The 16,441-nt window shown below is 40.4% G+C and overlaps 1 protein-coding gene across 4 annotated transcripts in view; it reads right to left on the bottom strand.

Moving 5' to 3' along the window:
• Window positions 1-16,441, bottom strand: part of LOC114572628 (stromal membrane-associated protein 1) — a 266,403-nt gene that overhangs the window by 147,426 nt on the left and 102,536 nt on the right. For 3 of the 4 annotated variants that reach the window (XM_028604329.1, XM_028604330.1, XM_028604331.1), the window contains one exon: window positions 9,917-9,988. In XM_028604329.1, the coding sequence (XP_028460130.1) occupies window positions 9,917-9,988 (72 nt within the window). The remainder of the gene's footprint in view (window positions 1-9,916; window positions 9,989-16,441) is intronic. The other variant, XM_028604332.1, reaches the window with a different exon arrangement.

Here is a 16,441-nt window from a genome sequence, read left to right as displayed (position 1 = left end):
TGTGTCTGATAGGAATGATAATTCAATCAACGGGCGTTTGACTTCTGTGTCCTGCATGAACTAACGCTAAAGGCGCTGACGCACTTAGCCGATCATCGGCCGTTAGACAGTCTGGCGAGGTCAGTGACGCAAATCTGTTCAGTGTGTCCCGTGCCATCGTCAGTCTGGGGGGCTGTCGGTGTTCATTTTGGCTGACCTGACATGTTCAGTCGCCGGCAGGGCAGTCGGGACTCACCCGGAAATGGGGAGTGGAATGAGGTGACTAGAGTGTCTCAAAATCTGACGAAAATCTTTTAAACTGACCTTTGTTGAGCTGAAATGAAGACAGTTTCAGCAACTGCATGGCCTATTTCTCGCTTAAAATGTTCTCAGAAACATGTTTCAGTGAACTATTTTAGTACAATATGAGATCGTATTCTGAACGGCCGCCGTGACAGTCTGGCTTTGAATTTCCGGAGAAAACAAACCCATGTGACGCGTTTGTCCAATCAGCTGCCGGTTTTCATTTCCTGGGCAACAATACAGATTAGCACTGCCTGCTGTCTCGTCTTTTTGATGTGTTCTTTGGCACTTTTTGGACCAACACAGGGAGACTGATCATTTCGACTGGCTTTTCTGTCAACGGTCGGCCGTCAGCTATGTGTGTAAGCAGCTTAAGCTTAATTAAGTGGTTGGGTTTTACATTGGCTGTCATAAGACCATTATAAGTGTGTCATGAATATTTTTCCCTTGACCTCAAGTAAAGCAAAACGATTTGGACCATCAAATGCTTTTCTAAAGGTGTAGTGAATAATATCCATGACCTCAAGTGATTTGTGATATTGGGCTGTATAAATAAAATTGCCTTGACTTGACTTGTCAAGATACTAATGAAAAGATGATGACATCAGTGCTTTCTAAGATTGGATTTAAGGCTTCAGATTTGAACAGAACAGAGCGGAAACACTGTGTTCCAAAATCTGGGAGTGGAGTTTAAAAAGATGTGAGCTACAACCAGGTGGGAAGGATCCAACCCAAGAAAAAGATGATTCTGGTCGCATTGATGCACAATTAGGAGCCAGCTTGATACATGCTGTGGGATAAAAGTTGGGACCATTTGACCATTGCATTTTTAATGTCTCTTGTGAGTCCTCCAACTATATGGAGGTGTAATCAATGAATCAATACATCAATAGATAGATATTTACTGTAACTTCACTCAATACTGCAATGTCTGTGTGCAGGAATCGCTAATATTAACTCAAAATTCAAATTTCATCAGACTTAAAAGACATACAGTATGCATGTATCATTATCTGTAATCATCACAATCTCAGGGTTTCAATGGTGATGTGAAAGGAAAAAAAATATGGCTAATGATTAAAGCTTGGACTGCTACATCCAGTATCTCCTCGCAGATATGTACAGTATATTATCTGCATGCAATGATGAAAGGGGTGCTGGAGATGTGTCGTGATGGTACAGTACGTCTTTGTTTCCGAGAGCGGTAAAAAAGCACAGCAGACTGAAGGGTGAGAACAGGAGGATAGAGGGTGAGACAAGCAGAAAGAAAAGGGAAATGAGTGAGGGGAAAGACAGAGAAATAGAGGGAAACATGGCTGTCAGCAGGTTCATGCTATATGTCAGCATACACTTGGACAAAAAACTCTCTCTCACATACACATACACACACACACACACACACACACACACACACACACACACACACACACACACACACACACACACACACACACACACACACACACACACACGCCAGAAATGTTGTCATGTATCACCTTGACAATGGGTCAGATGGTAATGCTGCATATTTCTGCCAGCACACAAAAAAATATTAATTCTTGCATATATTATATGGGCCTTTTCATACCTGAAGGTCTGAACCAAGGTCTGGACCAAGGTTCATGTTTTTGTTACATAGTATACATGTGATCTAGTTTGTTTGGTTTCACACTGCAGTTATGCAAGCACACTGGAGAACTCTACATGACATAACTACGTCCTGTCGTCATCACATAGGTGAGCTGCGTCTCACGATACTGATTAGTTTGTAGATGGGCTTCCCTGTCCTCTTGTATCATCTCTCTGCTGTCTGAGTTTTTTCCAGATGACTCCTGCTCTCCCAGTGCGCTCTTATGTTTTGTTGTGTTGTTGAGAAGCAAGACACTGGAACTTTACTTGGGTTTTGATAAGGTACTGCATTTATTCAGAGACAAACTGAAACCTACACTGTACATTTACTTATACTCAACAACAAGTAAACTGATAATTTATTCTCTGCTTTGATAGCCGACAGCTGTCTGCTCTGAGCTTATCCACCGTCACTTTCTCTTACACCGGTACACACTAAGCACACTGAGCTGTTCCTTAAAGGAGCTACGCTTCTCTTATGACACGACGATAGCCTGCCAGAACTTATTGTATTCGGTCCAAAAGTCCAAACCATAGTTCAGTTTGATTCGGACCGAGACTACCTCTTTTGGTCGGACCAAATTTCGGCTATTTGGTCGGACCAAATTTCACACCTGTCATTTTGGTTCGGATCAAACTAAAAAGTCCAAAGGTCCGAAACCAAACGAGGTAGGTGTGAAAGCACTCTAACAAACACTTATACCTCAATGTGTAACATACCAGCAAGTCAACTGAGTGGCTGCACAGTCTTTCTTCCTTTTCCTCTCTTTTTCACACAGATATTGACAGAGAAGTGCCATGTTAGCACCCAAGGTGATTCTCCACTGGGCACGTCTGTGCTGTGTTCCGGCTGTGCCGCTGTTTTGTTCCGTCCTCCGCCACGCGCCATACCACACTGGGTATGTCTCAGAAGCGGAGCGCCTTGCTGCTCGACTCGCAGATTATATTGACTCTGCAAGTACTTTACAGAACAATCATGTGTCTATTAAGCTAGTATCTACCTTCCACTCCAAGCACTCCTGCAGTTAAACTTCATGCCTTCTCTTTTCTAGTGTTGTCCTAAAAAAAAAAGATCTGTGATGTGGTATTGTGTTTTTCCAACTTCCAAGATGAATCTCTCGTTGTCCCTGGTGTTGTAAAGGAGACAAACGATATTTGGGGGGGTGTTTTGGTAAATTGACTGGATAGTCTGGCTGTTTCACTGCCTGCCTGGCTGTCCAGGCAGGCAGAGTTGGTTATTATCAGAACCTCAAAAATCAAGATCCCCAGTCTGTTCTTTCTCTAAAAAAAAAAAAAAACATACACTCATTAGCTAACCAAGCTTCACTACCTGCCATATTGGGGTTAAATAGCCTTTGTGTAGCCATTTTGGTGTCTTTGTACTAAAACTACAAAGAGCCTCACATCTCGCGGCGTCTCATCCGCCATCTTGAGTCTCGCGGTGTTTCATCCGCCATCTTGACTGCGTGGCTTAGCTAACCACATGGCCTCTTCACCCCCCCCACCGCCCCCACCAGATTTCCGGTAGCTGAAACCGGGACACTTTTACGCGTGACCGTAGTGCTTGTGCACGCGCACACTATTTTTAACATGAACATGTGCCATCCCAGGTCAGACATAGACAAAGACAGTAGCTTCATTATTTTGATCATAGGCTCCTCATTCTAAAAAAGATTTTTTGAAGTGTTATTTATTCCAATAACACCAAAAGAATTTAAATTATTTATTGAAAAATTTGAGCATTAAACACTTCATTTCCTGCATTCTGGTGAATTTTTATACACATATTTCTACCTTTTTCTGAATCAATGTATGCTGCAAATATCTTTATGTAAACACAAACATTGATTACAATCCAAATATAAAAACATAATGGAATATATTGAAGTAAGGCTCTCAGGCATTCTGTATTGCTTTCAACTATTTATTCTCCTTTGGATGGAATTTTCTAATTATATCTGAGTCAGCACACATGTAGCCTAGGCATCATTTGGCCTACTCCTCCCTCCTGTTTTGCTCTTTTGTTGTTAATGTATTAATAAACCCCTGGACTGTAATATTTCAGATGTGTTTGAGCAATGTCCAAAACATTGTGCACATTCAAAATACAGTATATCTGTGTTCTCTGTGATTTGGATGTCATGATTTTGAGAAAAATAAAGTTATAATAGGCTATTACAAGAATAAAGTCACTTTCAGAAAATAATCTATCGGCTACCGGCACCATTAGTCTGCTGTGCAGAATAGGTAGAATAGACCTTCTACCAGACACAGAGCCCCGTTAGGGTGTCTGAATGAGACAAAGAGTTTAGCTAGGGAAGTGGCTGTACCATAGGGCTGTACACTGCTCTACATTGGAGGTGGAAAACCGAATCTACTGCAGAAATACACAGAGCACAAACGCAACACATCTGCCGCAGCATGTCAACAGCTGAGCGCGTCCGTTATAACCTGAAGCTGCGCTGTAAACAGGTCTGTTTCAGAGCTCCGTGTGTCTGAGTCTGATCCATAGACTGTAAACATCACGTCACAGGAACTTCAAACTAAATCATTAGTATTGCGCTCCTTAACTTTGTGTTGATGGCATCAATGTATTAGACTGATTTGGCTATGATTCCACCGAAAACTTCACCCGGCTTTCACAGCTTTCCTCACGGAGAGACGGTTGCTAGGTGATAGCAACACATACAGCATGGTTGGACCCCGCACGTAGCTGCCCGTTCTATTCGCCTCGGAAAAATAAACTGGACAAATTTACAATCGGGGCTAAAATCAAAACATTCGGGGCTGAAGACACGGCAAAATCGGCTCACGCTGCTGCTGGTGTAAACCGGGACATTTTAGCGTCCCGACAGGCTTTTGTCGGGACTCGGGACATTAACTTCAAAATCGGGACTGTCCCGGTCAAACCGGGACGTCTGGTCACCCTAACACACACACACACACACACACACACACACACACACACACACACACACACACACACACACACACACACACACACACACACACACACACACACACACGTTCACCACATGTCTGCCTGTTGTTTTGCCTTTGTTGTAGTCAGTGTAACAAGTAAATAGGTTTATTGATTGAATAACTATTGATTGACAATTAATAATTTGGAAGTTAAATAAATTCTATTATACTTTAAAGAGTTGTAATAACAGCTGGTTGAACAGGTCAGTGCTCGAATTTCACCCTTCCAAAGATACCAGATAAATTAATCAAGATCTGAATTTTAAAGGGAACACCACCTATGAGACAGTTTCACAGTTCAGTTATTGGTCCCTGATTTCAGGGTGGTGCCCAGTTTTGATTGTTTGTACATTTGGTAGTTATTAATACACATATTCATAACTTTATTAATAGTGATAAAACATTTTTCATCATTATTGCCAATAATTGAATCTGTACCCTTACCAATTCCCAACAACATTAATAAACATTTCTGTAAATGTGCCAGTGTTAGCCAGACGGCTAATTTTCAACTGCAGTCCTAGTTAACTAGCATGCATGTTTTTATGGTGGGAGGAAACCGGAGCACCCGGAGCAAACAAACACATACCACGCAAACAAGGAGAGAACATGCAAACTCCACAAAGAAAACACTGGGGATCGAACTCAGCAGGGAGTACTTGCTGGGAGACGGCAGTGCTAACTACTGAGCCCCCGTGCTGCCCAAGTGTTTGAGCGTTCATACGGGAAGACGGGGTAACAATAAACAAAGAGTCTGGAGGTAATGCATTTTCATTGATTGGAAATAATCATAATGCTGATTACTTTTGATGACATTAAAACAAAATGCAATATCTCTTTTCAACATCGATTTTCTTCTGACACTGGAGCAAATTTATGTTTATGTAGTTCTTCACACCAGCTTTGGATACATTTACACAGCAGTAACTTAAAGCTATAGTGCGTAGACAGAAAGTCTCCCCCATGAGGAATTCTAAGTAATAACAATAACACTGTCAACACATCCACGTGATTCAAGCCTTCCGTGATTGTGCACCACCCCCACGCAGTAATTATCTTCACTCGATTTTCTGCGCCGGATGACACAATCTTCTGAACATAGCCATACTGAGAACTACAGAGAGAGTTTTGTGGAGCAGATAGTCCTAATTAGTTTTGTATCAACTCATTTTGCAATGGCTTGAATGTAACGGACATTTATCAATGTAAAAATGTTACGCACTAAAGCTTTAAGTAAGCTGTAACAGTAAGCTTTAAAGACCAGTGACTTTAAAGCTCCACTGAAAACAAAACTGAGATTAACAGCAGGCACACACGTGTTTGCAGACCGTTGTACAAAGACAATATGATAATTTATGATTGCATTCGAGTTTGGACAAGGACGCCATAGACACGAAGGTAAAGTCAAACGCAGACATGAGATGATGCCTGGTACTTTCATTGTGCATTTTGGGACTATTCACAATTAAATTATTCACAAAAAAAGAGCATTTTAATCAATAATAGTCTGTCAGCTGTCACCTCACAGCAGAGGATTTGGGCAATTCATGACATCGCTGACAGAAAATAACCCGCAGACTAATCAATAATGTAAAAAGTCATTAGCTTGTAGCACTGCAATATATTTCGAGATGTAGTACATCTTATTTTCAAATTATTTTGGGGTAATTTAACGCCTTTATTAGTTAGAAACAGAGGCGAGATTACAGGATTCCTGGCTGGATGGATCCATGGCCATTCATAGTCAGGGATTTAACACATCCATTTTCTGAAACATCAGTTAAGAAAATGTAGATATATTGACCAGACAGGAATGTGTGCTTTTGTCTAGTACAGCACATTAAATACCTGAAAAAAATCAAGCTATTTTATTATATTGTGTGACGCTTAGTGATTCTAGCATGACACATTACAAACCAAAATTATCATGTCCTTGTTTTTGGGGCCATCCTCCTTTAAATGCATACATATATAGTATATAAAGAAGAGAGGTGTAAAAACATAAATCGCGATAGAAATATTGCAATAGAAAAGAAATGTGACCATATTTTTAAATGTAAAAAAGGCAGATGGAGGTAGAGAAAGGAAAGAACGCTACAGAGTACAGAACACTGCGTTACATTTCACTCTCAGTGGGAACAGTTGCCCATAGCCTTCATTCCATTTCCCTGTAGAGCATCTCAACACACACACACACACACACACACACACACACACACACACACACACACACACACACACACACACACACACACACACACACACACACACACACACACTGCTGAGAGCTACATTATTCCCTCACCGCTTCGCAGGCCATGGAAATATTCAGAATTCACTAACCATGACCCAGAAACACACACATTCACTCCTTCAGTGCTGGGCGCCCCCCCCCCCCCCGCGCACACACACACACAGTATAAATATACATGAACACATGCCACAGCCATAGCATGCATGTACACTCAGTTAAAAGCAATGGCCAATGCATAGCAACTCACACATATTCTGTCTTCCACAGAAATGCATTCAAATCACACATACGGGCACGCACACACACACACACACACACACACACACACACACACACACACACACACACACACACACACACACACACACACACACACACACACACACACACACACACACACACCTCTCTGTTCCACACTTCAGTAATTGCAGCTCTTTCTGTTCACACTGAGCTGGATTTATACATTCTGGTCAAATTAGTTATTTATATAAAAACTTTCTCTGCAGACAGCAGTGATTTTGTCTTTAATTAATATTTCCATCAATTTCCAGATTTGTATTCAAATCACAATGTTATGCAAATTGCCTTTTATGATGTTAGGGCATTTTTCTCTGGTACGGTGAGAGTTACCAGTCCTATCTACGTCCAAAAAGAGCTAAATTTAGCTAAATCAGCCAGCAGCAAGGGCTTCACTCATTACACTGAGTGACATAAAGACAAGATAATGAAACAATGATTAAAGATACATTGGAAACAACTAACTTGCTCGATGCAGCGGAGGTTCAAGTTACACGATCCAACACACACTTTCACTTTCACGGACGGATCATAGCATTTGAAATATAGTTCACATGTTTACGCCCCTGTGCATGTATAAGAAGTGATCCAAGCTAAAGCATCTGCGAACAACATGAATGTTTATGTGGAGTTTCCCCTTGAGGATTCCTGCAGCACAGAGGTGGAGCGACTCTCTGTTGTCACACATCATGCATTCATTAACAGCACACTGACACATGCAAAGAAAGCAGCACTTCTCTTTGTCCTCATTCTGGCATGGCTTCACCAGCATGGGAAATAAAGCATGACCAATGTCAGAGGACTGCTCTGTCATTTTTACTTCTCTTCTTGTTACTGCACCAATAGGCCAGTTTTCATGGCCAAAACTAAATTGACAAGGTCTTAAAGACAAAATCCTCAGTATTCATATAGTGATGTGTATAATTAGTTTGTGATCAGTGACAACTTTGTTTAACCCTTTTGTGAAATCATTACAATGATGTTTCTTCATTCTAGACCAGTGGTTCTTTAAACTTTTTCACATCAAGGACCCCTAAACTGACACAGATTAGACCATGGACCCCCATCTGATAGGCCTTGTGTAGTGTATGAGACCCATGACCAAAATAGTCATTGTGTAACTTATGGTTGGAATTAGAGTTCAAAAAAATCAAAATTCCCTATTTGCTGGTGACCCCCTGGAACTCTCTTAAAGACCCCTGGGGGACCCCGGACCCCTTTTGGGAACCACCGTTCTAGACTACCTCCTGTTCCCTAGGAGGTAAATATTTACAGTTCGAGCCCTTCTCCTCCTGCATGTAGATGTACATGTAGTGTGTGTGTGTGTGTGTGTGTCAATCAGAGCCCAGAGCCTCTCACGCACTGTCAAAACTAGGCAGCGCCGATCAAATATGAATCACGTTCAGTTACTGCATTGCTTTTTTTTCTCGCCAAGTATTAGTCCTCCGGGTCATTTCTTTCCAATTTTAAATATGTCAGGTATTAATGGAACAAGAGGAACAGCCACAGTGAGAGCTACAGATAACACCTCTAACTCCTTAGCAAGGTAAGCAACTTCATTCTGCCTGCTGTTGTGTGGGAAACTACTTGTGCAGTATGCAGCATAAAAACAGATTGCGGTTGCAATTGAACGCCTTATTAAAACAAAATGAGCTTGTTACAGATACACCAGTTGCTTTTCTATTGTGTTTCTGCCATGAGAATGTTTTCTTGACTACTTTAATCTCAGAAAATATGAGTTTTGCCTCTTCAGACCCAATAACTGCAGCATCCCTCCCAAACCCGTGCCTACAACCTATTAAATCAATTAATTATTAATTTACTGCACTGTAACTTTTATTCTTGTATTTGTATCTTATTCTGTTTTAGCCTGTTTTATTTTCATGGCTGTTTTTTATTAACTGCCCGTCAGTCTCGCCATTACATTTTAGGCTATTACAGCAAACGCTGTCTGCGTGACGTTTTGAAAACTGTAACCGCACTTGTGTCCGCCTTGCCAGCATTGCCACTGTGACTTTAAGAAACTGCAGAGGCGATGTGGACATCAGTTGTGCACATCAACCTATTTGTATGTTGCTTATTTATTTATGTTTGATTATTTGTATTTACATCCTTTGTATTTATATTTACAACCTAACCTCAACATTTTAGGAGAATTCAAAAGTCAAATAATCAAATATGTATATGGCTGCTAATAAAGCTTAGTGAAATTTTACTTTCTATGCTATCTAGACTTCTATGCTTCTCTCTCTCTCTAAAACAGTACGAGTTTGTCTGGCCTCACTGTAAACAGATACACCAGTTGCTCTTTTGATTCATTACTGCCTCTAGAATTCTGGGACCTGTAGTATTAAACCACACTTGCTGATACCACGGTAACCACGGGTGGCGCCAATTCAAGATTTCAACTTTAACTGATGGTAAATGACTTTTTCAGGTCACATGTAGTCTAACTGTGCATATCACTTTTACCTTTGTGTTGTTGGGCTTCTCCACTTTATTAACATCCTTCTTCTTCTCCTCTTTATTCTTTTCACGCTCCTTCTGTGAAGAAAATAAAGAGACAGATGATGTAAAACATATACAGCCCGCACTATGAATGTGTTTCATAGCCAGTGTTGTAGTCGAGATCACCTGAACCGAGACCAAGTCATCACCAAGACCAGAGTGTATCAAAACCGAGACAAAACCAAGAGTTTGAGGGGTTTAGACCGAGACCACACCAAGACCAAGACCAGTGCAAGTCCAACACTGCATGACACGATAACATGTGGGAAACGCTAACCACAGGCACTCCCATAAAAAAAACCCCACAGAAAACAAATTAGGATTCTTCGTCATTCACCTCTTTTATTGCCATAAGTGCGTCATGAGAAATGCCTTGATAAAATAATCAAAAAGAATTGCAGAGGTAAGTTTTATGTGTAGGAATTTCCCTTTGTTTTCAATGAGCAAACAAGTAATGATGTTAACTCATAAATCAGACAATGCACAAGCAATTTAGTGGAATCCCTGCAGTTGTGGTCTTGACCGGTCGTGAAATAAAGTCCAGAGTCCTCTTTATCTGAGACCGAGACAAGGCTGAGTAAATATGTGTTCGATTCCAAGACCTTGTTCTCGAGAACACTTTTTTGTCATTAGCAATTTTTCATTTTTTAACATACAAAACATACAACTTGCAACATTAACACACTCCCCCCTCCTTCATCATCACCACCCACCGAGACAAAATACTAACAAGTGGAGCTGCAAATTTCCTTCAGACCTTCTAGCTCAGCTGAGATTTTCTCTAGTGCTGTAATATTTTACCAATATCCGCAGGCAACATATCCTTAGCATGTTGCTTTTATGCCACGGTCACAGCAGCGGCGCCATTTTGACTCTCTTGTGCCACGACTTCACCATGAAGCATATGCTGCTTAATATCTCCACCTGCCACTAACATTTTTATATTTCGACATTTTTGGAATTACAGAATGTTTCTCTTCCTGGCTGAGCATGAATATCTCTGGTCAGTATGTTCAAAAGAATAAATAAAGCAGTGCACTATACAGAGCTCGTCCTTCTTGCAACTAGTCGGCCATTAGGTTACGTGACACCTGCCTCAAGGACACTTTTTCAAGGTCTCAGTCCCCATCTCAAGTACTACAACACTGGTCATGCCATCTACTAAAACCACATACACACACACACTAAGGTTAGGCGAATATGGCTTATACTGATATCAATAATCATGCATATTCATAGACAGTGTTGGGAGTGCGGGGGGTGGGGGTGTGGGGGGGTGGGTGATGACACCGTTGCAAATGCGATGATGATTGGCTGGGTGGGCGGATGCCCTGCTCACGCTGTCTCACCGTACGCTCTGACTACCCTTCTTATATACTGTAAGTTACTACCACTAAACACAAGACAGCGACAATGGCGACGAGCCAGGGAAATTCAAAGGTAGCGTTCTCGAACTAGAAGTACCGGCACTACTTCTCGCTCCTTGAAATTAAAGACAAGAATGTTTATGTAACGTGCACGCTATGCCCAGGAAAAAACTTTATCCACGTCTGCCTCAAGCAACTCCAATCTTATTAAGCCCCTCACATCAACACATGCTAACACAACACTCGTTGCTGCTGCTAACCCATCCCCAAGCCCAAATGCAGCTAGCGTGAGCTCCAGCGAAGGAGACAGACGCTCAATTTTTCTTTCTTTGACGTTAAAGATGTTATAGAACGTAATAGCATTATAGAACATAAAAAATAACGTGACAGTTACTTTGCTGAGTAACTAATTACTTTTACAATGTGGTAACTGAGTTACTAACTCAATTACTTTTTGGGAGAAGTAATTTGTAACTGTAACTAATTACTTTTTTAAAGTAAGATGACCAACACTGTTCATATACACTTAATCTTGAATCTGAATATAATTATTTTAACTCCTGTTGTCCTCGGGTCAAATTTGACACGTTTTGTAAGTTTCTATATCAAACTTTTACTTTACTTGAGATTACTTTCATTGAATTTGGGGTGTTTTTGTCAATTTTATATAGCATTTTAATTTATTTTTTTGACATAAACCAGTCTGTGATTATCCACTTGACATCCTCTGATCTTAACTATTAGTCAAAATCATTCATAATTTCAGCTGTTTTAACTCAAACATTTAACATGATGTCATATAAATGAGGTTTACTGATCATTAATTCCAAAAGTAAGTTTAAAACTAGTGGGAATAAGTTGGTGTTATTGGTGTATATACTGGTGGTAGTGTTTAAGTGTGTGTGTGTGTGTGTGTGTGTGTGTGTGTACATCGCAGTAAAGCTGAAGCAAGACAATTCCGCAACACATATCAGTGATAACTGAATCTCTGTCTCTGTCCTGTAGTACCATAATTAGCATATTATACTGCTTAAGCATGCAGAAAGACGGCACTTTTCTTCATTAAATCACCATTCGACAACCATTAAAATATTCTAAAGGAGGAAACAAGAGGCCTAATGGTAATGATTTGGTGTACCTCATAGCAGGTTGAAAACAATTAGATCTCATTCTTTAATGTGATTTTAATGCACCTCATAATGCAGAATTCCGTGTGCGGAGAATTGATGTAGTGTTTCCAGGTTAATGGTTCTGTCTTGCTTTGTTATATGTCAATGAGCGGGTGCTGATGCCAGCTACCGAGAGGCTTTAGCTAATGACTGTCAGGATGCCAAAGAGACAAGCTTTAGCTTAGCGGCTGAAGCCTACAATCTAGCCATTATAGTGACAATAGCAGTCTGTTTCTCTCTGTGTCTCCCTCTCAATGTGATTAATGTACTGGCTGTTCATAGATATTTCTGATGATGGTAATTTGTATTGTGAACAAAATAAACAATACTTCATTCCCATCAATACTTAACTACCATTGAGAGCATGTATTATTATTCTACAGTCACTATCTTTTGTACTCTTCTGTGAGCATGCATTAGGTCAGTGTTTTTTCTTCTTTTTCTTAAGACTAATGGACTGAAATATTAACAAAACAAACAGCACTGTATAAAAGCTGTCATGCAAAGAAAGCCTGGGTCAAATGTCAAGGCTTGCCGCCGGGGAATTTATTATGTTTTATAGTTTTCTACGGACTTCATGGCAGGGCAACAAAAAGCAACTATGGCTACTGTTTACACATGACCAGTACAGCTACGGGCCTCTGTTCTGCCTAAACTGATTGATATTCATGTTTTTTTATCTACAGCACAGGACATAGTAGTATTATAAAGATTCATTAATATGAATCGGTATCTGGTTGTATTAGCCAGTCCCTCCAGGAATTCGCGATTCACGTAGAATGTTCAACTCACTTAATTCACGCAAATTCAACCAATCACTGTGAATTCAGTGTGACTCCGATACTGGTATCGGTATCGGCTCCAATACTGCCTAAAACGCTGGTATCGGTATCGGGAAGTACTGGAGTTTATGTACCAATTCGATAACACGTAATAAAGCCCTAAAGAAAATCTACGTTAAAGTAGTTTATTTATGTTCTTTTTCCGTTATAACTGACTGTCAAACTGGATAATAAAAGAAAGTTATGTGGCATTCATTGTTTGTGTTTGTTCATGTTTCACAAAGAGTTTAACCTGAGCCAGACAGACAACAAAAAGAGAAATAATATCACATCCATACAGGGATAGTAGAATACAGTTGTTAAAACACAATAAAATATATGACACAATGGTATCGGATCGGTACTCGGTATCGGCCGATATGCAAGTTCAGGTATCGGAATCAGTATCGGGAAGCAAAAAATGGAATCGGGCCATCTCTAGTTTTAGGTCTGCACCATAGGCAGTCTAGTGACACCATTGGGTCAAAGTGGGCGGTGCATCCATGCGATTAACTTTTGAACCGTGTGCCCAATTTTGAACATCGAGATATAGTTGGGATCCTTGGATGACGCCAAACTCAACGCACCCCCATGATGTCAATATCCACCATGTTGGACCTTCCGCCATATTGGATTTGATCAAAAACACTAAAATGTTTTCACAGGTCACAAAATTGGTCAGATTTTCCCGAAACTTGGCACAGATGATCTTCAGACCATGCCTAATAAAAGTGATTCCATTGCGTATTGATATTCGAAAGTGTTTGCCCGTCACAGCCAATTGAAATCAACGGCGAAGCCGCCAAACAGGAAGTGAGCTCATACCTCTGCAAGTCTTTGTGTTTGGAATTAAAACTTACTAGTGGTGTCTGTTAATACTGTGGGAGGTCCTAAGGCCGAACCATCGCAATTTGTGAAGTCAACGTAATTGATCCAACTGCCATATAGGATTTCATCAAAAACACTAAAAAGTTTTCACAGGTCACAAAATTTCTCTGATTTTCACAAAACTTGGCACAGATGATCTTCAGACCAAGCCGCACAAAAGTTATTCCATTGCGTATTGATATTCGAAATCACAGCCAATCACAGCCAATCGAAATCAACGGCGAAGCCGCTAAACAGGAAGTGAACTCATATCTCGGGGAGGCTTTCACGTATAAAAAGCAATCTCAATACTTGGACTCATGACTCAATTAGGAGGAGGCTCAAGAAAGTTGGTCTCAGCTACGCTTTCACGTATCAAAACCAAACTTTGTACATGGACTTGGTACCGCATCCTGAGGACGCACAATCAATTTGGAGTATTTCGACCACTAGGTGGGTGCTATAATCACAGGAAGTAGGCTCATATCTCACCAACGCTTTCATGTATTGAAACTGAACTTTGTACATGGACTCAATACCCAATCCCGAGTATGTAAAATACATTTGGTGAGCTTTGACCACTATGGGGGCGCTATAATCACAGGAACTGAGCTCATATCTCAGCAACGTTTTGATGTATGAAGTCCAAACTTGGTACAGGGACATGGTAGCTGATTGTGAGGACGTACAATGAAAGTGCTATCATTTGGCCTCTAGGGGCGTTGTAATAAAGAAAGTGCGCTGCGATTACAGTCTGGTCATGTGACACGCGAGAGTAAAGCAGTCTGCAGAGGAAGCATCAACTTACAAACACTAACCTGTATCAACACCAGTGTGTCAAGTCAATTTTGTTTATAGTATCAAATCATAACAAGAGTTATTTTAAGAAATTTTACAGATAAAGTAGGTCTAGACCACACGCAGTAACATAGTTTATCGCGAAAGATATGATGCACCTCAGTACGGTGACTAGGCCTGTAACAATTAAAAATTTTGCTGGACAATTAATTGTCTGACAAATAATTGCAATTAACAATATAATTGTCTTTTAGTAAAATAATTTTTTGATTTATTCATTACTTTTTTTACCAGGCTTATTTGTGTTTTATGTTGTCATGGTAATTATTACATGTAAGGCTGGACATTATTACATGTAAGGCTGGACATTCAACAAATCAGTCATTGTAATTGAAGTAGTTTATAAATAAATAATATGTCATTCATATAAATTCATGCATCACCTAATTTCATCATAACACACAGTCCTGACCTACAGGAAAGAACAGTTTGTGTTTAATCTATATAATATTGTGTTGGTCATTCTATACAATGATTCATTGTTTGTTGTTGTTGAATAATACAGCAGATAAAAAGCTTAAAAAATAATCACATTTTATTATTATATTGGTTAAAGAAATCGCAATTAATTCATTTTCCAAAATCGCTCAGACCTAGTTTACTACTGTAAACCGTATAGGGAATAGACAATGGGCGAACAAGGGAGTGATTTTGGACACCTCACTGGTCAGCACATTTAACACTCTTGTTGCTAGGGTGTGACCGGTGTAAATATTTTCAAACAGATTTGATATTAAAGGTCCCATGACATAGTGCTCTTTGGATGCTTTTATATAGACCTTAATGGTCCCCAAATACTATATCTGAAGTCTCTTTCCCGAAATTTAGCCTTGGTGCAGAATTACAGCCACTAGAGCCAGTCCCACAATGAGCTTTCCTTAGTATGTGCCATTTCTGTGTCTGTAGCTATTGAGAAGGAGAGACGGGGGGGCAAGGTGGAGGGTGGGAGTGTGGCCTTGACCAACTGCCACTTTGCTTGTTTGAAAGTCATGATGTCTCTCTCTCTCTCTCTCATGGGTGGGCCAAATTCTCTGGGTGGGCAAAGCAGAGAAAGGGGAGGTAACCTTGCTTCTTATGACCTCGTAAGGAGCAAGATTCCAAATCGGTCCATCTGAGCTTTCATTTTCTGAAAGGCAGAGCAGGATACCCAGGGCTCGGTTTACACCTATTGCCATTTCTAGCCACTGGGGGACCATAAGCAGGCTGGGGGGACACATATTAATGTTAAAAAACCTTATTAAGTGAAATTTCCATGCCATGGGACCTTTAAACCTTGTGTTGACGTTCACAAAAGTGCTTGTTTTGCCACTGACAGGCTAAAATTCAGATTCAGATTCAGATTGTAAGTGTCTGACAACATTATGGAAAGGATTTCTAAGGAGGCCCACATTTCTGTTAAAGAGTAAG

The sequence above is a fragment of the Perca flavescens genome, chromosome 17 (genome assembly GCF_004354835.1).
Source record: "Perca flavescens isolate YP-PL-M2 chromosome 17, PFLA_1.0, whole genome shotgun sequence".
Taxonomy (NCBI): domain Eukaryota; kingdom Metazoa; phylum Chordata; class Actinopteri; order Perciformes; family Percidae; genus Perca; species Perca flavescens.
Note: the sequence above shows the minus strand (reverse complement) of the source record. Positions and strands in the feature narration are given on the sequence as shown.